Source organism: Mobula hypostoma, chromosome 10, assembly GCF_963921235.1.
Source record: "Mobula hypostoma chromosome 10, sMobHyp1.1, whole genome shotgun sequence".
NCBI classification, from domain to species: Eukaryota; Metazoa; Chordata; class Chondrichthyes; order Myliobatiformes; family Myliobatidae; genus Mobula; species Mobula hypostoma.
The window spans coordinates 16,634,468-16,658,272 of record NC_086106.1 but is presented as its reverse complement, the minus strand read 5'-3'; the positions used below and the strand labels follow the sequence as shown (position 1 = coordinate 16,658,272).

Here is a 23,805-nt window from a genome sequence, read left to right as displayed (position 1 = left end):
ACATCTAATCAGCCAATCATGTGGCAGCAACTCGATGTACTAAAGCATGCAGATGTGGTCGAGAGGTTGGGTTGTCGTCCAGACCAAACATCAGAATGGGGAAGAAATGACTGTGGAATGATTGTTGGCACCAGTCGGCGTGGCTTGGCGATCTCGCAAGCTACTGATCTCCTGGGGTTTTCATGCACAACAGTCTCCAGAGTTTACCGAGAGTGGTGCGAGAAACAGAAAAACACCCAGTGAACGCAGGTTCTGTGGGCGAAAACACCTTGTTAATGAGAGAGCTCAGACTGGTTCAAGCTGACAGTGACTTAAATGACCACGCATTGTAACAGCGCTGTGCGGAAGAGCTCTGAATATGCAACACCTTGAACTTTGGATGGGCTACGGGAGCAGAAGACTACATGGTGTTACACTCCTGTAGGGATCAGGGGGTATGGAGAGAGGGCAGGTACAGGGTTCAGAGTTGGATGATCAGCCATGATCATACTGAATGGCGGTGCAGGCTCGAAGGGCTGAATGGCCTACTCCTGCACCTATTTTCTATGTTTCTACGTTTACCAATAAAGCCATCGCTGAGTGTATGTCAGTGATAACTCTTCTGATTCAATTGAATTAAGCTCACCATTTGGGATCAGAGGCTCAGATTTTGCCCCTCTGCCCCGTCCCAAGTAGCCCTGTGGGTACTGAAGGGTTTGAAGAAATCTTAACCCTTCCCCCATCCCAATTTTATCAGCCGTGACGAGCCCCAGTAAACTGAGATGCTGCTCTCTGGGAGGTTGGTTGGAGGGTCTCAGTTCGTGTCAGGTTGTGGTGTGCCCTGTGAGGCAGCTTTCTCCTGCTGTGAGAGGTTTTGGGAAGGGAGCTGTAAGGGCAGGACAGACGGAGGAAAACTCAGGCCGCCCACTTGATAAATGCTTTATTATTCTCTCATGTACGTCCTTGCTGCCCGTACGCCGCTGGTGTTTAGGGCAGCAATGAAGGTCCTCCGTCTCTGATGGCGCTCAATCATGTCAGTAGCTTCCTCTCGGTCTTCACTACTGTCCCAGGTGAAGACTCGGGAATACTGTCACGCTCAGATGTAGAAGGATTCTCCATTGCTGTTTCTGTAACGGTTTTCTTTTACCAGTCAGGGTCGTTAGCCCAGAGCTGAACCCCTGAACCCAGAGGACCGGTGGACCACCCTTACTCTGGCCTCTACCCTTTGACCTGTTCGGCATGGGTGACCCCACCAAGAGCCAAAGCACTAAGCCCTGACTCCAGCCGACATAGCTCTCCAAGTCATTGAGCCACGCAAACCTCCAGACCCTACAGCAGGGTTGTGGTCCTCTTGGAGGTGACGTGTGTACTGAGAGTGAAAAGTTTCTTTTTGCACGCCGTCACTTGATCACATCAGTACATCAAGGTACCATGAGGGGAAGCAAGATCGGAATGCAAAATATCGTGTTGTAGTTCCAGGGAACGCCAGAGCTGTCAGACAATAAGGTACAAAGACTAGGACAAGGTAGATTGTGAGGCCAACATCATGCAATAGGTCCACTTAAGCACCTTATAACAGCGGGATAGAAGCTGTCCTCGAGTCTGTTGGTATGTGCTCTCAATCTTTCCTACCTTTTGCCTGATGGAAGGGGGAGAAGAGGGAATGTCTGGGCTGGGTGGGGGTCTTTGGTTATGTTGGCCGCTGTACCACAAGCACCTCCGCATCATCTGCCACAAGTGGGACTTTACAGTGGCCAAGCCCTGATTCCGAACCCCGTTCTGACATGTCGGTCCACGGCCTCCTCTTGTGCCATGATGGAGAGCAGCACCTTCCATTCCACCTGGCTACCTTCCAAACTGACGGCACGAGTGTCAATTTCTCCACCTGGGAAACAAATTCCACCCTCCCCCTCTATTCCCCACTCCGACCTTTCGCTTCCTCTCACCTGCCTATTACCTGGGTCCCCCTCCTCCTTCCCTTTCTCCGATGGTCCACACTCCTCTCCTATCAGATCCCTCCTTCTCCAGCCCTTGACCTTTCCCACCCAACAGGCTTCACCAACACCATCCAGCTAGCCTGCTTCCCCTCTCCCCCCACCCAACCTTTTATGATCTGGCTTCTTTTGCCTGCCTTCTCAGTCCTGAAGAAGGGTCTCAGCCTGAAATGTTGACTTTCAGAGATACTGCATTTTGTGTGTGTTGCTTTGGATTTCCAGCATCTGCGGACATTCTCGTGTGTATAGAGGGGAGGCTAGTTTCTGTGATAGGCCTACCCCCCCTCTGCAATTTCTTGTGCTGGGCAGAGAAGTTGTCTGATGAAAGTTAGTGGTGCTGAATTTCACGTGAGGAACTCGAGGCGCTGGTGAGCTTTCTCGGCCGTGGCATCTGGTCTGCATGGTTGGTCCAGAACAGGCTGTTGTGTGCAGAACAACGCTGTGCTGAGATGGGGAATTGTTGATATTGTCCAACATCCTTGAGGGTTTGATACCCAGTGCGGCTGTACAGTGTCCCTCTGAGACCACACCAGGAAATGCTTCCCACCTAAGAAAGAAGGGGCTTGTCACAGGGGGAGTATACCCACAGACTGCTCTATGGTGTGGAGAGAGTGAGCAGGTCAGTGCTGTATTCTCTGGGGTTGAGAAGAATGAGGAGCGACGACGTAGAAATTCTGACCAGACTTAATTTAGGCAGAATGCTTCCATTCACGCATCCCCTCCCACCAATGCTGTGGAATCTAGGACCAGGAAGCTACCCACCCCATCTCAGCTGTGCAGGATGGAGATGGGGAAAGCGGGTGTGGACCTGTGGAATTCTCTCCTCCACAGGCTCGGTCCAAGGGTTCAGAGACAGAGAGTTGGCTGGTCGTTGAGGGAGGTGGGCAGAGGGCTGGTGTGGTCGATTGGCGTGATGAATGGGGAACAGGATGGAGTGAACGAATGGTGTTTTCATGGAGCATTTCTTGTATTGGAGGACACAGATATGTCAGGGTAGAATTCCAGAGGTTACACCGCGAGTGAATGGGAAGGGGTACAGTACTTGTGGGGGTTCGTCTGTTACTGGAGTACAGTGTCGGTTGGGATAGGTCTGTCCATTACTGTATAACACTGGGGTACAGTACCGGTGGGGACGGGTCTGTCACTGTATAACTCTGGGGTACAGTACCGATGGGGATGGGTCTGTCACTCTGTAACACCGGGGTACAGTACCGGTGGGGATGGATCTGTCACTGTATAACACCGGGGTACAGTACTGGTGGGGATGGGTCTGTCACTGTATAACACTGGGGTACAGTACCAGTGGGGGGCGGGTCTGTCATTGTATAACACTGGGGTACAGTACCGGTGGGGACGGATCTGTCACTGTATAACACTGGGGTACAGTACCGATGGGGATGGGTTTGTCACTGTATAACATCAGAGTACGGTACCAGTGGGGATGGGTCTGTCACTGTATAACACCGGGGTACAGTACCGGTGGGGACGGGTCTGTCACTGTATAACTCTGGGGTACAGTACCGATGGGGATGGGTCTGTCACTCTGTAACACCGGGGTACAGTACCGGTGGGGATGGATCTGTCACTGTATAACACTGGGGTACAGTACTGGTGGGGATGGGTCTGTCACTGTATAACACTGGGGTACAGTACCAGTGGGGGCGGGTCTGTCATTGTATAACACTGGGGTACAGTACCGGTGGGGACGGATCTGTCACTGTATAACACTGGGGTACAGTACCGGTGGGGATGGGTTTGTCACTGTATAACATCAGAGTACGGTACCAGTGGGGATGGGTCTGTCACTGTATAACACCGGGGTACAGTACCGGTGGGGACGGGTCTGTCACTGTATAACTCTGGGGTACAGTACCGATGGGGATGGGTCTGTCACTCTGTAACACCGGGGTACAGTACCGGTGGGGATGGATCTGTCACTGTATAACACCGGGGTACAGTACTGGTGGGGATGGGTCTGTCACTGTATAACACCGGGATACGGTACCGGTGGGGACGGATCTGTCACTGTATAACACTGGGGTACTGACCAGTGGAGATGGGTCTGTCACTGTATAACACTGAGGTATGGTTCTGGTGGGGACGGGTCTGTCACTGGGGTATGGTTCTGGTGGGGACGGGTCTGTCACTGGGGTATGGTTCTGGTGGGGACGGGTCTGTCACTGGGGTATGGTTCTGGTGGGGACGGGTCTGTCACTGGGGTATGGTTCTGGTGGGGACGGGTCTGTCACTGGGGTATGGTTCTGGTGGGGACGGGTCTGTCACTGGGGTATGGTTCTGGTGGGGACGGGTCTGTCACTGGGGTATGGTTCTGGTGGGGACGGGTCTGTCACTGGGGTATGGTTCTGGTGGGGACGGGTCTGTCACTGTATAACACCAGAGTACAATTTGCTCCCTCCCTCAGCAGCCTCTCCCCATCATCTCAGTGCATGTCTCTAATGAGGAGTGCTACAGCACTTCCTCTCCCTTCCCGCTCCACAATGAATGATTCTCAAACTGGGCAACAAAAAACCCCCAATTGTCCATTTTATCCTCGTGTCAGGTTGGCTCCAGCTTCCGTTCCCTCACTGCGAGACAGCTGGGGTTTGGGGGTTCAATCTGCCCAGTCTTTACTTGACATTTAATGAGAGTTTTATGCACAGAAAGCCCCTCGCCCTGTCGCCCTGTCGCCCTGTCCTCGTCCCCAACGGCGGGGCTGTAACATGGGACCCGGAGCAGCCAGGCCGCAACTACGCCGCGCAAGTCAGTCTGGCTTTGCGTCGCCAACGCCCCGCCTCCCGCCGCTTCCGGGGCGCCTGATTGACGCGACAGCACCGGCCAATGACGGGCGGCTCCGGTCGATCCTCCAGCCAATGGACGGATGCGGCGAGGGCGGGAGCAGCCCGTTCGGTGGATCGCCTTGGCGGTGCGGCCGGGGCCGTCCCCCCAGCCCCCGGCGTGCGGCGGCTCGGCAGTCCCGGAGAGAGTGAGTGAATGGCCGAGGGGTTTGGGGAGGTGGGGAACGGGGACGGGCCACGGCTTGTAGTACACCACCATCACCCACACCTACCCCGTTCTCCTCTTTCCTCCCGCTCCGCACGGCCGGCTAGGCAGGCGGGCAGGCCTGCGGCCTAGCGCCGGCCACAAACCTGGGGTTCGATTTGAGAGGCGCAGCTGCTGCAGGGAGCGAGGAAGAGACGGAGCTGGAGTGGGAGTGGGTGGGAGGGGGAGTGGGTAGGAGGGAGGAGAGTGAGGACCGAGAAGGGGACAGCGGGATGGGAGGGAGAAGAGGATGGAGGAATGGGGATGGAGGGTTGGGATGGGTTGGCAAAAGGGACAAGGGTTGGGGAAGGTGGTGGAAGGGTGGGGGAGAGGGATGAGGGATGGGGAAAGTGGTAAAAGGGTGGAGGCGAGGGATGGTAGAGAGGAAAGGGTTAGTGGGGAGGGATGGGAAATAGGGAGGAACGGGAGGAAAAAGGGATGGGACAGTGGATGGGAAGGTGAGAGGCGCTCGGATGGAGAAGAGGTTGAGGAATTGTGGAGTAAGGGGTGGTGGGGAGAGAGGGATGGGGAAAGGGTTTGAAAAGTGGGGATGAGGTGTGGAAGGGTGAGTAAAGGTGGAGTAGAAATGTGTAAGTGGGGAGAAGGCTGGGGAATGGGAATAAAGGTAGGGAAGAGAGGAATGGAGGATGGGAAAATGAGTGGGTGGGCAAGGAAGATGGGGTGTGTGAGGGAGGGTAGAGTTGGAAGAGGGATGGGGAAGTGGGCAGGAAGTTGGGGTGAGGGATGGGGAAAGGGGGCTGGAAGGTGCAGGAGTGGAGAGGAAGAAGGATGACAAGGTGTTTGGGGAAAGGGGATGGGATGAATGGGGAAGGGGGTTCAGAAGGAGTGGGATTGTGGAGCAGAGAGAGGGATGGAGGTTGGGGAAGTGTAGGAGGGTGTGAAAGAGGGAGGGAAGGAGATAGTGGGAGGGAGGTGTCACAAATGTCTTGACAGGATGGTGTGGTGGTAATGAATGAAGTGAGGGGGTAGGGTGGTGAGGAAAAGATTGGTGGGTGAAGATTACTCATGAAGGGGAGGGGGTGAAGAAGGAACAGATGAGGGGTAGGTGGGTGATGGTGAAGAGGTGTTTTGAGTGGGTGAGCTTTTGAGTGTTGGATGGGTGAGGGAAGGGAGCTGAGCTATTGGAATGGGATTTGGTGGGTTCGGAGGTGATTCTGGGGGGAGGGGAGGATAAAGATGGGTGAGGTGTGAGTGGTGGTGAGGGTTTTATGGCCGTTTGGAGGGAGTGTCGTACAATAGTAGGAGGACAGGAAGATCTGTGTTCTAGGACGAAGCCCCATTGAAGTGGAGAGGAAGTGTGGTGGTGTAAGTGTGTGGGGGTTGGTAGGTGCGGTGGGACATGACTGGCTGCTGGAAGTGATTAAGGAATGAGTTGGAAATAGGGTGGAGTGTGTGGGGTGGGGAAGGTGTGAGAGAGAGAGAGATGGGTAGGTGGGGTTTGGGGGAGAGGGGACACAGGGTGTGGGGGATTGGGTGGGTGGGTGGGCTGGCTGCAGGCTCTGAGGACAGGAGAGGTATTGGTGGGGCTGAGCTTTTATAATTTGTTCATCGAGCAGTATTGGGAGAAGATTTGGGCCCCGTTTCTGAGGTAGGATGTGCTGGTCCTGGAGAGGCTCCAGAGGAGGGTTCTGTGAATGATTCTGGGAATGAAAGGCTCGATGTATGTGGAACTTGATATGGGTATTTAAGGCAGAGGTTGATGGGTTTTTGATTGGGTAAGGGGGATAAGTGGAGAAGACGAGGGAGAATAGGGTTTGGAAAAAAAGTGTTGATTGTTGGTGGGGCAGACTGGATGGGCGAATGGTCTAATTCTGCTACTTATGTTGTTGTAGTGGGAGAAGGATTGTGTGTGTGTGGTCTGTCGGTGAGAGGGAGAAGGTTGAGAGATAGGTGGACGGGGGGGTGGGGAACTGCAGAGTGAGTGAAGGAGTGAGAGGTATGGGGGACCATCAAGTGGCGTAGGTGGGGGTGGGCTGGAGACTGTAGGAATTGGGGGGGGAGGTGGGCTGTACGCTGCTCCCTGGGTGAGTAGGATGGGGGGGGGGAGTGTGCAGGCTGGTCATGTGAACAGTGCTGGTGAGGAGGGACAGGGTAAATCGGCTGCAGGGAGGGGTGTGCGGCCGGATGGGTCAGAGTGGGAAGGGCAGCGGTAGGCGGGGTTTGCGAGTGAGGGACCTGAGGGGATGGAATAGGGGGTGGGTTGTGGGTGAGTCATGACTGAGGGTCTGGCAGAAATGGTAAGGGCAACAAGGGAGATTCAGGCTAGGTCAGGGAGGGTGGTGGGGAGAGGGGGCGAGGGCTAGGTTTTGTTGTTGGGGCAGGGAAGAGTGGAGAGTTGCTGGCACGGAGCAGGGAGGGGAGGGGGAAGAGGGTGGATGGATTAGTTGGAGGGAGAGATGGCAAGAGTGAGGGTGGTGAGGAGGAGAGAGTGCGGTGCCGTGGGAGGAGAGGACAGCAGGATGTGCAGTGCTGTGGGAAGGCAGGGGAGGACCGTGCCAAGGGAGGGAGAGGAGGAGATGACGTATTGTGGGAGGGGGAGGACTGTGCCTTTGGAGGGAGAGGAGGCTATGACGTACTATGGGAGGGGGAGGAACCTGCGCTGTGTGGGGGCAGGTGGGAAGTTACCATGTGAGGGAGCGCTGTGCTGTCAGACGGGAGAGGGAGATAACACCATGACCGGGGATGGAGCACTGGGCCATGTGGTGGGAGGGGAGAGGGAGCCCCATGCTTTGCGGGGGGGCGTGGACAAATGATTGTCTGTGTGAGGAAAGGGGTGAGGGAGCGCTATCCCTTGGGGGGGGTGGACAAATGACTTTCTGTGGGAGGGGAGGTGTGAGGGAGTGCTGTGATGTGGGGGGGTGGACAAATGACTTTCTGTTGGGGGGAGGTGTCAGGGAGCGCTGCGATGTTGGGGGGTGGACAAATGATTTTCTGTGGGGGGAGGTGTCAGGGAGCGCTGTGCCGTGGGCGGGGTGGACAAATGACTTTCTGTGGGGGGGAGGTGTGAGGGAGCGCTGCGATGTTGGGGGGGTGGACAAATGACTTCCTGTGGGAGGGTAGGGGAGGGGTAAGCGATCGCCGTGCAGTTAGAGGCCGTGCCGGGCCGGGAGGGAGCCCGGTGCTGTGGGAGGAGAGGGGGAGCAATGATGTGCTGTGGGGGGCGGTGATGGTGGGAGGGGAGACCCTTATCTTAGGAGGGGGAAGGAGCAATACGCCGTGGGAGTGGAAGCTCCCTGTGCCGTGGGAGGTGGGGAGGGATGGATCACCCTGCCTTGTGGTTTAAGGGGAGGGAAGTAACGCTGTGTCGGGGGAGGGAAGGGAGCCCTGTACATGGGAATGGGGGGGACGAATGATGTGCTGAGGGAGGGGTGGGGTGAGGGAGCCCATGTGCCCTGGAGTTTGTGCCTTGCTGTTGAGAGGGGGCGACATGCCGGGGATGCGGAAAAGGAGTTGCGTGCCGTGGAAGGGGAGTGAGGAGGGAGCTCCATGCTGTAGGAGTGAAAGGGGTGAGGGAGCCCCGTGCCATGGGAGGGGAGCGAGGAGTTTGTGCCGAGGGAAATGAATCGTGCCGTGGGAGGGGAAGGAACAATGTGCTGTGGAGTGGAGGAGGGAAGGAGCCTGTGCCGGGGGAGATGAAACACCCCGCCGTGGGGTTTAAGGGGAGGATGTAATGCTGGGGAGAGGAGCAGGGAACCCTCTACTATGGGAGGGTGTGCCGTCCTCTGGGTTGGAGCCACTTGCACGATGAGGAAGGGGAGTGAGAAGTGAGTGCCATGCTGTGGGACGGGAGGGTTGAGGGAATCCCATGGAGGGGGAGTGGGGAGGGAAGGAGCCCATGCCGCGAGAGGCGAGCCAGGCGTTTGTGCCCTGCTGGGGGGTGAGGGAGAGGGAGTCATGCCATGGGAGGGGTGAAGGAGCCCTGTGCCATGGGAGGGAAGGGGGCTGTTTGCACCGTGCCATGGGAGTGAGTCGTGCTGGGGGGTAAGGGACAGGAGCCGTGCCGTGGGAGGGGGTGGAGACCCCTGTCTTAGGAGGGAAGGAAGGATGTGCAGCAGAGTGAAGGGAGGAGGGAGATGTGCCGGGGGAGGTGCAGCACCGTGCCGCGAGGTTTGGGGGGGGGATTTAGCATTGTTGGGAGGGGTGGAGGGAGCACCGTACCACAGGAGGGGAGTGGGGATGAGTACCATTCTGTGGAACGAGGGAGAGGGAGACATGATTTGGGAGGGGAGTGAGGCGGGAGAGGAGTGTGGAGGGTTGAGGGCATCCCGTTGGAGGGGAGTGGGGGGGCAGCCCCCGTTCCATGGGTGGGGGGAGTAGGGAGTGAGCCCCATGCTGTGGAGGGAGCCGTGGGTGCGGGGGGAGAAGAGTGCCACGTGCCGTGGGAGGGGAGCGGGGAGTTCACGCCGTGCCGTGGGAGGGAGCAGCGTGCCATGGGACGAGGAAGGAGTCACGTGGGAGGGGAAAGGGGAGGGAGACCCATGCCTTAGGAGGGGAGAGGGGGAGGAATGATGTTGCCATGGGAGGGGAGGGGTGAGGGAGTCGTGAGCCAGGGGTCAGGAGAGGGGGAGCAATATTGTGCTGTTGCGATTGGGGAGGAGACCCTTGGCTGCAGAGGGGAGGGGGGAAGGAATGACGTGCAATAGGAGGGGGAAGGATGGTCACCCTGCTGTGTGGTTTAAGGGGAGGGAAGTATTGCTGTGTCGGGGGAGGAGGAAGGGAGCCCTGTGCCATGGGGGGGAGCACCATACCATGAGAGGGGAGTGGAGTGTTGAGGGAGTCCCATGGGAGGGTAGTGTGAGGGGTTCATACCGTGGGAGGGGAGTTGTGTGCCATGGGGCAGGAGAGGGGACACAACAATGTACTATGCAGTGGGAGTGGGGAGGAAGACCCTTGTCTTGGGTTTATGAACAACATGCTGAGGGGGTGGGGGCCCTTTGCAGTGGGAGGGGGGAGGATGGAGCAGCCTGCTGTGGGGTTTAAGGGGAGAGAGCTAAAGCTGTGTCGGGGGAGGGGGCCAGGTAATGTGGGAGGGGAATGAGGGATAGAGTGCCGTGCCATGGGAGGGGAGTGCAGGGTTGAGGGAATCCCATGGAAGGGGAGTGGGGAGGGAGGGAGAGTGGGTGCGCCAAGCCATGAGAGGGGTGGGGGTGGGGAGGGAGTGCTGTTGCATGGGTTTTAAAGGGAGGGAGGGGGTGGTGGAGTCCTGTGCTCTGGGAGGGCAGCTGGGAGCGACTACCGTGCTATGGGGTATGAGGGAGTGGGGAGGGGGTGACGGAGCCTCATGCCATGAGAGGGTATTGGGGAGGATATCCCATGCTATGTGAGGGCAGGTGGATTCAAGTGCTGTACTTGGTACTTGGGGGGAGGGCTAATGCCTTGTCTGGAGAGGGGAAGGAGGTAACGCCATGAGGGGAGGGGAGAGGGAGAGAGCGCAATGCTGGCTGAGGGGAGAACTGAATGGTGAGAGGAAGAGGAGGAGGGAGCACCATGCCATGGGAGGTGGGGGAGAGAGCATTCTGGCAGGTGCTATGCCGAGGTGGTAGAGATACTGACCTTTTTTCTCACTCCTCTCTTCCCATCTTTCCCCCTCTCTGCCCCACAGGAGTCCCTCCCAGTACTGAGACATCTGTAGACTGTACACCTCCCTGTTAACTGATCCAGCGTTTTGTGCCAAGAGTGAACGGGCGGAGAGGATGTGCGAGTGACCTCCCTTCCATCTGGGGGAGAGAGAGAGACACACGAAAACAGAGAGCAGCCCTCCGTTGCCAGCTGGGTGGGAGGAGGAGCTCCCGCCCTTCCCCGAGCCATGGCGGACCCCATCATGGACTTGTTTGACGACCCCGGCCTCTTTGCCGAGGGGCTGGAATCTCTGACGGCTGGCTCCATTGCCGACGAGCTGGACCTGGGCGAGAGTTTTGACGGCCTGGCCCCCTTCCCGGCTGGTACCCCTGAACCGGCCCCGCAGCCTGCTCCCTTCCCAGCGTTCCCCAGCTCCGGCCCCCTCTGGGCCCAACCCCCTACTGGGGGACAGAGCCCGTCGGCACCGCCCGCGCCTGAGCCCGAGTACCTGGTCCACCATGACTACGCCTTGCAGCAGAGTGGCACCGGGGAGGCTGCTCCAGCTCCTCCCCCTGTCCCCTCTCCCACCCCTTCCCCTTCCCCGTCCCCTGCCCAGCCAGCCCTCCTCCCCTTCTCCCAGCCCCCCGAGGGCATCAGTCAGGGCAACCCCTTCATGGGGGTCCAGGATTCTCAGCAGGAGATCCCCGCTGCTGTCCCCCCTGCCACCTCCTCACCCGCTGCTTCTGTGCCCACCGAGGTGAAGGAGGTGGCACCAGTCCCATCCGCAGGCCAGGGGCAGCAGCCCGCCTCCTCCTCCGCCACCACTGCTGTCTCGTCCTCCTCTTCCTCCTCGCCCGCCATGCAGTACAACATCCGTTACACCCTTCCCGGGCAGCCCACCCCCAACGGAGGGGTGGTGGTTCCACAGGGGGCCGTGCTGGCCAGCACGCAGACCGTGCCCTACGTTCTTAGCCAGCCTCAGGAGAGCCAGTCCAACGGAGCCCCCCTGGGGCAGGTGGTCCTTCAGCCCGTGGCAGCACAGCAGGGAACGGCCACCCTCGCAAATGTCAAGCCCAACGTCACCATCGCACCCTCGCCAGCCTCGCAGGTAAGGACCAGGGGCAAGCAGACTCTGCACCACTCTCTCACCCATTCCGAGTGGCAGACCCTCCGCCCAGTCACACACTCCCGGGGTCAGACACAGAGTGAATCTCCCTCCACACTGTCCCATCACACACTCCCGGGGTCGGACACAGAGTGAAACTCCCTCCACACCGTCCCATCACACGCTCCCGGGGTCAGACACAGAGTGAATCTCCCTCCACACTGTCCCATCACACACTCCCGGGGTCGGACACAGAGTGAAACTCCCTCCACACCGTCCCATCACACGCTCCCGGGGTCAGACACAGAGTGAAACTCCCTCCACACCGTCCCATCACACACTCCCGGCATCACAGAGTGAATCTCTGTCCACTCCATCCCATCACACATTCCTGGGGTCAGACATACAGTGAGGTTCTCCCTGCACTGTCCCATCACACATCCTCCTGGGAGTGGACACACACTCCTGGGATCACACAGTGAAGCTCCATCACTCTGCCATAGTCAGACACAGAATGAAACTCCCTCCACACCGTCCCATCACACACTCCCGGGGTCAGACACACAGAGTGAAGCTCCCGTCACGTACTCCTGAGTCAGGCACAGACTGTGCCAAGTGTCGAACACTCTCACTCCCGCTATAAACCTTCCCTTCCCCAGGGTGACCCGAAGCGGATCACATTAGTCCTGCAGCAGCCGCCTGGATCTTCCCAGCCTGGCCAGCGCCACGTGATGATGCGGACCCTCCCCGGCAAGATCCTGATCCAGGGGCAGCAGCTGACAGCCCTGGCGCAGGGGCAGGGGGCCAAGGGCCAAGCCGGCAAGGTGGTGACCATCCAGCTGCAGCTGCAGAACCCTCAGCAGAAGCTGCAGCCCTGCCAGATGTTCCTGCAGCAGCCGGTGACTGTGGCTGCCACTGCTGCCCCACAGCAGCCCCAGGGAGTTCGCCAGCAAGCACAGGCTCCGAGGCTGACCGTCCCACTACAGGTCTCCCTGCAGCAGGTAACTCTGGTCAGCTTTTCTATCACTGACGTACATCGTGAAATGTGTCCTACTGTGGCAGCACATTAAAAATTACTGTAGGTTACAATAAATAGTGCTGCTAAAGAGGAATTGTGAGATAGTGTTCAGAAATCTGATAGTGGAGAGGAAGAAGCTGTTTCTGAAACTCTGAGTATGTTTAACGAGGAGAGCACAAGCCCCGGATGGTATGGGATGTCTGTGAAGAAAAAGAATTTCAGTATGTATGCTCTGTACATTTCTTCTACATTAAATGCACCTGTTGAAACCTCTAAATGATGGGTACTGCCTTCCTGGGAGGCTACCTCTCGAAGATGTCCTTGACTGCGAGGGGCGCCCTCTTGCGAACCTGTGCATTGGAGCTTGTACATTGGGTGGCGTTGCAGTCGGCTGGAGTCTCCCATCAGGGTGTCCGGTCCCTCGTGCTGGTGGCCGGGGAGGATCTTGGGGATCTTTCAGGTGGATTAGTCTCCAGGACAGATGGAATACGCCCCATGTTATTCAGAGGCGAGAGAGGAGATTGCTGGGGCCTTAATGGAGAGTCACAGGTGTTTTCCCAGAGGGCCAGAGGAAAGCTCTTCTTCTATTCAAGAAGAGAAATAGTGATAGTCCTGGAAACTATAGACCGGTAGGCCCCGGTCAGTAGTAGGGATAGGATTGATGAGCATTTAGGAAACCAGGAACAGGGAACAGGGCTTTCTGTGGGGCAGGTCATGTCTTACTAACTTGGTTGAGTTTTTCAAGAATAATCAGATCATGCGATATTGAGACCCTGGTAAGAAAAAAAAGAGCGTAGCAGGTAGGAACAAATGAGGTGCTTATGGAGTCTAAGAAATGCAAGAGAACACTTAAAGAAATCAGGAGAGCTAAAAGAAGGCATGAGGTTGCCCTTCCAAAGGGGAAGGAGATTCTTAAGGGATTCTACAGATACGTTCAGGGGATGGAACTGGACTCTCTGACGGTGGTGTCTGAAAAGAGGATACTGTCCAAGTTGCTGCCATCTTGGACAATGTCTCCCATCCACTACATAATGTACTGATTGGCCACAGGAGTACGTTCAGCCGGAGACTCATTCCACCGAGATGCAACACAGAGTGTCATAGGAAGTCATTCCTGCCTGTGGCCATTAAACTTTATAACTCCTCCCTTGGAGGGTCAGACACCCTGAGCCGATAGGCTGGTCCTGGACTTATTTCCTGGCATAATTTACATATTACAATTTAACTATTTGTGGTTTTATTATTAGTTATTATTTATGGTGCAACTGTAACGAAAACCAATTTCCCCCGGGATCAATAAAGTATGACTATGACTATGACTAAAGGATTGCAAGTGAGAGAATTGATCCTCTGGAAGATCAGAATGATAATCCATGTGTGGAGCCAGAGGAAGAGATGAGGGAGATCTTAAATGAATTTTTTGTGTCTGTATTTACTCAGGAGATGGACACAGAGTTTATAGAAGTGAGGCAAAGCAGCATTGACTTAATGCACCATATACAGATTACAGAGGAAGAGGTGTTTGCTGTCTTGAGGTAAATTAGGGTGAATAAATTCCCAGGGGCTGACAAGGTGTTCCCTTGGACACTATGGGAGACAAGTGCAGAAACTGCTGGTGCCATAGCAGAGATATTCAAATCATCCTTAGCAATAGGTAAGGTACCAGAGAATTGGAGAATAGCCAAAGTTGTTCTGCTGTTTAAGAAAGGCTCTAAAATAAACCAGGAAATTATAGGCTTGTAAGCCTGACATCATTTGTTGGGACCATTATTGGAAGGTATTCTAAAAGACTGGATATTTGAGTATTTGGATGGACGGACTGATTAGAGATAGTCAGCATGGCTTCATGTCATGTCTAACCAATCTTTAGAGGAAGTTACCAGGAAAGTTGATGAAGGCAAGGCAGTAGGTGTCCACATGGAATTTAGCAAGGCATTTCTTGAGGTTGGTCGAGAAGGTTCAGTTGCTCAGCGTTCAAGATGAGGTAAATTGGATTAGACATGGTCTTTGTGGGAGAAGTGGTAGTGGATGGTTGGCTCTCTGACTGGAGGCCTGTGACTAGTTGTGTGCTGCAGGGATCGGTGCTGGGTTCATCGTTGTTTGTCATCTATATCAACGATCTGGATGATAATGTGGTTAACCAGGGTAGGTCTTACACAGTGAACGGCAGGACACTGAGGAATGCAGTAGAACAAAGGGATCTGGGAATACAGGTCCATAATGGTTGAAAATGGTGTCACAGGTAGATAGGGTCATAAAGAAAGATTTTGGCACTTTTGGCACTCAGTGTACTGAGTGCCATTGAGTACATTGTTGTTGTTTGTGAGGCCTAATTTAGAGTAATGTGTGCAGTTTTGGTCACCTACTTACAGGAAAGATGTAAATGAAGTCGAAAGTGTACAGAGAAAATTTACAAGGATGTTGCCAGGACTGGAGGACCTGAGTTATAAGGGAAGATTGAAGCAGTAAGAGCTTTATTCCCTAGGATGTAGAAGACTGAGGGGAGATTTGATAGAGATATATAAAATTATGAGGGGTACAGATTGGGTAAATGCAAGCAGCCTTTTCCTGTAGAGTTTGGGTGGGACTACAGCTGGAGGTCATAGGTTAAGGGCGAAAGGTGAAAAACTTAAGGAGAACATGAGGGGAAACTTCTCTCAGGATGGTGAGAGTATACTACGAGCTGCTAGAGCAAGTCGTACACATGAGCTTGATTTCAACATTTAAGAGAAGTTTGGATAGGTACATGAATGGGAGGGATATGGTCCTGATGCAGTTCAACAGGAGTAAGCATGGACTAGATAGGCTGTTTCTGTGCTGTACTTTTCTGTAACTCTGAGAAGCTGACAAAGGTGATGTAGGTAGAGTTGTGAATGTTGTCTACATGTACTTTAGTAAAGCGTTTGGTAAGGTCCGTCATGGGAGGCTGGTCCAGAAGATTGAGATGCATGGAATCCTCTGGATTCAGAATTAGCTTGCCCACAGGAGGCAGAGGGTAGTGATCGACAGGACTTATCTTGGCTGGAGGTCTGTGATTGACTGGTGTTCTGCGGGGATGCATACTGGAATTACTGCTCTTTGTGATAGAGTTAAGCAACTGGGATAAAAATGTGGATAGGTAGGTTAGTAAATTTGCTGATGACACAAGATTGGTGGAGAGTGTAAAAGATTGCCAAATGATACAGTTGAATGTAGATCAGTTGCCGATATGGGGGAAGAAATGGTAGATAGAGCTTTTGGGAGATCAAGTGTAGAGGGACAGTGAAGGCTGGATCCTTTACAGTTTTGACGTACAGAGGGGTCTAGGGGTCTGAGTGCGCAGCTCCCTGCAAATGGCTACACGGGTGATAAAGTGGAAGAGAAGGTTGTTAGCAAGCTTGCCTTGATTAGTCAAGGAATCGAGTTCAAGAATTGGGAATTTATGTTGCAGCTTTAAAACTGGTTGGGCCACGTATAGAGCATTGCGTTCAGTTCTGGTTGCCCCATTATAGGAAGGGCATAGAGCAGGGGTTCCCAACCTTTCTTATGCCAAGTGGACTAGTACCATTAAGGAGTCTCTGGACCCTAGTTTGGGAATCCTACACGTAGAGGCTGTGGATAAAGTGCAGAAGGAGGTTCACCAGACTGCTGCCTGGACTAGAAGGTGTGAGCTGTGTTAGGAGACGTTGGACAGCTTAAAGCTCCTCATCCCTACTGGGGCATAGGCTGCCAGAGTCCTTCACACTGTCCCTTGGTGCAGCCCATTGAAGGTCACTCCGCTCCAAGGAATGTCGTCTCTGGACCTTCCATTGGCATTTCTGTGGCTCTTGGCTTTTTGCGGGATGAACTTGTTAGCCCGACGTCCAACCCTTCTCCTTTTGCAGTCGGGCAGTCAGGCTCGGGACCGTCAATGGCAGAGTTAGGTTGGACAATCTTGGTTTTGTTTTCTCTTGCGCGGCAGAGGCTGAGGGGGAGATGCGATAGACTTTCATAAGGCTATGAGAGGCACAGATAGAGTAGACAGCCAGTGTCCTATTCCCAAGGGTAGAAATACCTAATACTAGAGGGCATGCATTTAAGGTGAGGGGGAAAGTTCAAAGGAGATGTGTGGGGCAAATTTTTTCTTTAATACAGAGTGGTGGGTGTCTGGAATGTGCTGCTGGGGATGATGGTAGAGGCAGATACGATACTAAAGGAGGCTGGTGGAGAAAGTTTGTGAGAGGCAGCTGGTCAGAATCTTGCTCCTTCGGAGGCATTGAAAATAAAGGGGTGTGGGTTGAAGGAGGGAGGGGGAAGTTTAAAGGGGATTGCAGAAGTAAAGATATAATGAGATAGTCCTCTCTCCCTCACTCCCCACACTCTTGCCCTGTGTTTGCAGCCAGTGCAGCCCCAGGTCTCAGTGCCCACGGTGTCGGTGGTGACGGCCCAGGTGAGCGGGGCCGTCAACGAGCAGCAGCGGAAGTTGGAGCATCAGAAGAAGCAGGAGAAAGCCAACCGCATCGTGGCGGAAGCCATTGCCCGGGCCAAGGCGCGCGGCGAGCAGAACATCCCCCGGGTGCTGGCCCACGGCGAGCTCAGCGGCAGGGCCCTGGGCACCGACAGCGAGGACAAGCGCCGCAAGAAGAAGACGGCCTCCCGCTCCAAGGACGCCGATGGGAAGAAGTCCAGGTCCTCCTCCGCCGCCGCCACCAAAGCTGGCTCCTCCTCGTCCGCCAAGGGCAAGGGCAAGTCGAAACTCAGGTGAGGGCGCTCCCCACCCCTCGCCCACAGCTGGTCACCTCCCTACATCGAGACTTGGTTGCCCTGGTGTAGTAAAGAAGCCTTTGAGCTGGAAAGGGTGCAGAGGAGATTTATAAGGATGTTGCCAGGAGTCTGAGGGGTGACTGTATAGAGGTGTATAAAATCATGAGGGGCACAGATAGGGTGACGGCCCACAGATTTTTCTCAGGGTACAGAGCATAGGCTTGAAGTGAGGAGGAGAGATTTACTAGGAACCCAGGGGGAAACTTTTTCACGCAGAGGGTGGTACCTAAGTGTAATGACCGCACTTAGTGGTTAAATATAAAAAAATTTTTAGAAATCTGTTGGATTGGTACATGGATCGGAAAAGTTGGGAGGGATATGGGCCAAAGGCTGGCAGATAGGTCAGTATGGATGAGTGGGGCCGAAGGGTCTGTTTCTGTGCGGTATGATTCTGTGACAGGTTAGGCTAGCCGGCTTCTTCGTGTTGCTGTCTTACCATAGAAACTACAGCACAGAAACAGGCCTTTTGGTCCTTTTTGGCTGTGCCGAACCATTTTCTGCCTAGTCCCACTGACCTGCAAACGGACCATATCCCTCCATACACTTTCCATCCATGCATCTGTCCAATTTATTTTTAAATGTTAAAAAAGAACCCGCATTTACCACCTCATCTGGCAGCTCATTCCATACTGCCACCACTCTCTGTGTGAAGAAGCCCCCCCCAATATTCCCTTTAAACTTTTACCCCCTCACCCTTAACCCATGTCCTCTGGTTTTTTTTCTCCCCTTGCCTCAGTGGAAAAAGCCTGCTTGCATTCACTCTATCTATACCCATCATAATTTTATATACCTCTATCAAATCTCCCCTCATTCTTCTACGCTCCAGGGAATAAAGTCCTAACCTATTCAACCTTTCTCTGTAACTGAGTTTCTCAAGTCCTGGTAACATTCTTGTAAACCTTCTCTGCACTCTTTCAACCTTATTTATATCCTTCCTGTAATTTGGTGACCAAAACTGAACACAATACTCCAGATTCGGCCTCACCAATGCCTTATACAACCTTATCATAACATTCCAGCTCTTATGCTCAATACTTTGATTAATAAAGGCCAATGTACCAAAAGCTCTCTTTACGACCCTATCTACCTGTGACACCACTTTTAGGGAATTTTGTATCTGTATTCCTAGATCCCTCTGTTCCACTGCACTCCTCAGTGCCTTACCATCCTGCCCACCGTTGAGGTTTGATGTCAGTGGGTGGTTTTGGTCTGGGTGGCACTCACCCATGCGAATCCCATTTTCCCCCCCTGCAGCACCATCACCCCAGTGATCGGCAAGAAGCGGAAAAAAACCGGATCGTCGGAGGAGAACTCGGATGTGGAGAGGTCACCAGCGCATTCCTCCAAGGACGACGAGGAGTCTGCCACTCAGGTAGGCAGAGCGAGGGCATGGCAGGAGTTTGCTGTCGTTGAGTGGGACATGGCTTGGGGCTGGACCAGTTCTCTCCAGACTAATGGGATCTCACTGATGCGCTATACAACCCTCAAACCCCATGTCATATCCCAGCCTGTAACCCACTCCCGTGGATCTATTATTCTATATATAAACCCTCAAACCCCCAGGTCAGATCTCAGCCTGTAACCCACTACTGGGGATCTATTATTCTATATATAAACCCTCAAACCCCCAGGTCAGATCTCAGCCTGTAACCCACTCCTGGGGATCTATTATTCTATATATAAACCCTCAAACTCCCAGGTCAGATCTCAGCCTGTAACCCACTCCCAACCCTCAAACCCCCATTATTATTCTATATAAACCTCTGAACCCCTGGATCAGATCCCAGCCTGTAACCCATTCCTGGAAATCTGTTATTCGACAGATAAACTCCCTGAATACCTGGAACCCACTCCCGGGATCCATTTAAGTTTGCTGTGAATGAGGGCAGTAAATGGCCGGATTTCTCAGCAGGTCAGGCACGTCTCTGGACTGTGGACCTCTTTACTGTTCTCTGGGTCAGCGCTGGCATTCTCTGGGCTTTGCCTCCCCCACCTGATTCACCACCCCCCCCCCAGCCCACCATGGTCAGCCACTCCCACTTCTCTGTGTGTGGATTCCAGAAGCGGCGCTCCAACCGGCAGGTGAAGAGGAAGAAGTACACGGAAGACCTGGACCTGAAGATCACGGACGATGAGGATGAGGAGGTGGACGTGATGGGCCCGGTGAAGATGCCGCCGATGGTAGACGTGGATACCAGCCTGCAAACCATGCAGCTGTTCGTGGTGAGTCCGAGTGAATGCGGTGTGACTTGGTGCCTCGATCTTGGCTTGTGTTACTAAGGCTGGGGTTTGGGGAGGAGGGGCAACTAAAAGTTGTGCATAGTTCGAGGGAGTATTGTGGAACCGGGGCTGTGGGATCCCTGAAGTTGAACACTTTGGAAGGTTGAACTTGAAGGCAGAGTACAGGGTTAAGACAGAAATCTATGCAGTGCATCAGAACAAAGAGTCTTGTAGCAACGTCCATAGATACCCTCTGAGTTGCCGTGCAAGTTGACGGGGTGGTTAAGAAGGAGTATGGTGTGTTGGACTTCATTAGTTAGGGTATTGAGTTCAAAATCTGCAAGGTAATGTTGCAGTTCTTTAAACGTCCGCTTGGACCGCACCAGCGGTTTCATCTTCAGTTCTGGTCGCCTCATTACAGGAAAGATGTGGAAGCTTCAGAGAAGGTGAGGAGGAGATTTACCAAGATGCTGCCTGGATTAGAAATGTATAGCATTCCTGAGGGAAGGTTGAGTGAACTAGGGCTTTTCTCTTTGGAGCAAAGGAAGGCGGGAGGTGACTTGTTAGAGGTGTACAAGATGAGAGGCTTAGATAGAGCGGACAGCCAACATCCCAGGGTGGAAATGGCTGATGTGAGGGGGCATCATTTTAAGGTGATTGGTGGACAGACACATGAACGTTCAGGGAATGGAGTGATATGGACCATGTGCAGGCTGAAGGGATTTAAGTTAATTTGGCATTGTGTTTGACACACCATGGGTTCCTATGTTGGACTGTTCTGTGTTCTATGAATGAGTTAGAGAGGGTGCAGACAATGTTCACAAGAACATTGCTGGGACTGGAGGGCTCAGTTACAAGGAGAGACTGGACAGGTGTAAGGAGGTTGAGGAGCTGACCTGAGAGAAGTTTGTAAAATCTGGAGGAACATAGTCTGGGTCAATAGTTCTGGCTTACTGCCTGTTATGCTGCTGGTGTTTAGGGCGTCAATGAAGGTCCTCCATCTCTGGTGATGTTCAGGGATTCCTTCGTGTGTCAGAGGTTTCCTTTTGGTTTTCACTCCTCTCAGTCATGCAAGTCCCAGGTGGAGACTCAGGAATACAGTCACACTCAGATGTAGAAGGATTCTTCATTGCTGTTTCCGTAACAGTTTTGTTTGACTGGTCAGGGTTGTTAGCCCTGAGCTGAACCCCTGAACCTGGCCTTTACCCTTTGACCTATTTGGCATGGGTGACCTTACCAAGAGCCAAAGCATGAAGCCCTGACTCCACCCAACATAGCTCTCCGGGTCATTGAGGCACGCAAGCCTCCAAACCCTACGACAAGGAGGGTAGTCATTGCAGAAGAGTTCAAAACTGGACGACACAGGTTTATGGTAAGAAGGAAGAGGTTTGGGGACCTGAGGGGCAACTTTTCACCTGAAGGCAGGGGTTGCCAGAAGATGGGGCTGAGGCAATGTTTGACCTCAGTCTTTTCCAATAAACCTTTCCAATTCACGTACCTGTGGAACTGCACTTTGAGGGGCAAATGGAATTGGCTTAGATAGGAATCATGGTTTGCATGGACCTATTGGCTGAAAGGCCTACTTGCATGCTTTGTGACTCTGTTGCCTGGTGTTGAGGATCATAGTTATCAGGAGAGCCCAGGCAGACTGAGTTTATTCTTACTGGGGCGTAGGTTTATAAAATTATGGGGTAGGGGGTCCTTCTCCTGGAGCAGGGGGGTGTAGCACTGGAATGCACCGGTTAAGGTGAGAGGGGGAGATGTTAAATACAATGTGAACTGTTGGTGGATCATACAGAAGGTGATGCTTATCTGGAGTGAGCTGCCAGGGGTGGTGGTGGTGGAGGCAGGTACAGTTACAATGCTTGTAAAGAATTGGGGAGTTTTAGCTCAAAGGTGATGTTGGACAAACTTTCTTTCATAATCTTTTTATTGATTTTCAAATGTACAAACATAACAACAGTATTAATACAGAGAAATTGGGATTATGTTGTTAATAATTGACATAGGCAATTAAAAACTGCAGATAATACAAGTATATTCGACCTCTCAAACTCTTAGTATGATTGAACATGGTAGAGAAAAAAAAAGAAAAAAGAATATTAAAAAAACCCCAAAGTAAAAAAAAAACTAAACTAAACCAAAAAAAAAATCTAATCTAAACAAAACAATTCAAGGCTAGGCTGATATGTTACATCGAATACATCGTTAATGTCGTTAACTCCTCTCCTCCATCCATATATCCTAGGTTAATAAAAAGGATTCGGAAAAGGTCAGACTACATCATATGAAAATATTGAATAAATGGCCTCCAAGTTTCTTCGAATTTAACCGAAGGATCAAGAGTAGCACTTCCGATTTTTTTCTAGATTCAAACATGGTATAGTTTGGGAAAACCATTGAAATGTAGTAGGGGGATTTTTCTCTTTCCAATTCAATAAAATGGATCTTCTAGCCATGAATGTAACAAATGCAATCATCCAATGGGCTGAAGAGGATAGAGAACTATGTTTCATCATTGGTAAACTAAAAATTGCAGTAATAGGATGAGGTTGCAAATCAATTTGCAAAACTGTTGAAATGATATCAAAAATATCTTTCCAATATTTTTTCAAAAGAGGGCAAGACCAGAACACATGAATCAAAGAAGCTACTTCAGAATTGACATCTGTTACAGACAGGATTTATATGAGAGTAAAAGCGAGCTAGTTTATCCTTAGACATATGGGCCCTATGTACCACCTTAAATTGTATCAACATATGTTTAGCACACACAGAAGAAAAACTCACCAATTGAAAAATTTTCTCCCATTTCTCTATAGATAATTGAAGTTGAAGTTCCCTTTCCCATTCATTCTTAATCTTATCTGATATGCTTGGTTGTATTTTCATAATTATGTCATAAATAATTGCTATTAAACCCTTCTGATAAGGATTTAAACCTAAATTTTTTTCCGTGATATCAGTTGAATGTGAAGTCGGAAAGGTAGGGGAGGTTGGATAAACTTGGTTTGTTTTCTCTGGAGACTGTTGTGTATTTAATATTTCAATAATATTTGAGCAATCTTGTGTGTATATAGTTTAATTATTTGAATGAACAAGTATGCTTAATTACAGGTTACACTTAAAAATACATGAATTGCGTACATCATCACGCTGCCACTTGAGATGTGCGCCTCGCTTAAAGTAAACTCAAAGTTAGACCTGCATTTTGGACTCCCACGTCCTCCTTTGAATTAGTTTAATGTTTTGAAGTTACAAAACATAACAGAGATCTGTTAGAGGTTTATAAAATTTTGAGAGGAATTGATTTATTATTGTCACAAGTACTGAGATACTGTGAAAAGTTTGTCTTGCGTACTGTTCATACAGATCAAATCATTACACGCTGCACTGAGGTAGTACAAGGTAAGACAATATCGATGCAGAATAAATTGCTGTGGAGAAAGTGCAGGGAAACCATAGTGCAATATTCTAATGACTGCAATGTCAGGAGTCTATCTTATTGTTCAAGAGGTCTGATTACAGTGATGACAGTATTGTCCTTGAGCTTGGTGGTAAATGCTTACAGGGTTTGTATCTCCTGCCTGATGGCGGGGGGAAAAGAGAGACTATCCGCGGTGGGTGGGGTCTTTGACTCTGCTGGCTGCTTCACCGAGGCAACGGGAAGTGTCCATGGAGGGGAGGCTGGTTTCTGTGATGTGCTGAGCTTTGTCTGCACTGTGCAGTGTCCTGCGGTCACGGGGAAGGCGGTTGCCGTACCAGTCCAGGTAGGCAATGCTAAAAATTGGTGAGGGTCGACGGGGACGTGCCTAATTTCTTTTAGCCTTTTGAGGAAGTAGTGGTGTTGGTGAGCTTCCCTGTCCATGATTTCAACGTAGTTGGACCAAGACTGAGGTTCACTCATTAGAATTTGAAGTTCTCAACCCTCTTGACCCTCAGCTCCATCAGTATGGACAAGAGTGTGTGGACACCACTCAACGCTCTGAAGTCAATGACCTGCTTTGACTCTATTATAAAGCACACTGCCAGTCCTTTTCTCCCAGAGTGGAAAGTGTTAAATACTGGAGGGCGAGTTTTTTTCCCAC

At 52.4% G+C, this 23,805-nt stretch overlaps 1 protein-coding gene across 2 annotated transcripts in view; it reads left to right on the top strand.

Annotated features, from left to right (window-relative positions):
* LOC134352679 (chromodomain-helicase-DNA-binding protein 8-like) overlaps nucleotides 1-23,805 on the top strand; it is a 75,981-nt gene that overhangs the window by 7,581 nt on the left and 44,595 nt on the right. Inside the window, exons 1-6 of one of the 2 annotated variants that reach the window (XM_063060057.1) lie at nucleotides 4,832-4,956; nucleotides 10,636-11,700; nucleotides 12,357-12,698; nucleotides 17,073-17,434; nucleotides 18,752-18,869; nucleotides 19,559-19,720. In XM_063060057.1, coding sequence (XP_062916127.1) covers nucleotides 10,840-11,700; nucleotides 12,357-12,698; nucleotides 17,073-17,434; nucleotides 18,752-18,869; nucleotides 19,559-19,720 — 1,845 coding nt within the window. In that variant the 5' untranslated portion in view covers nucleotides 4,832-4,956; nucleotides 10,636-10,839. Of the gene's footprint in view, nucleotides 1-4,831; nucleotides 4,957-10,635; nucleotides 11,701-12,356; nucleotides 12,699-17,072; nucleotides 17,435-18,751; nucleotides 18,870-19,558; nucleotides 19,721-23,805 lie in introns of those variants that run through there. The other variant, XM_063060058.1, reaches the window with a different exon arrangement.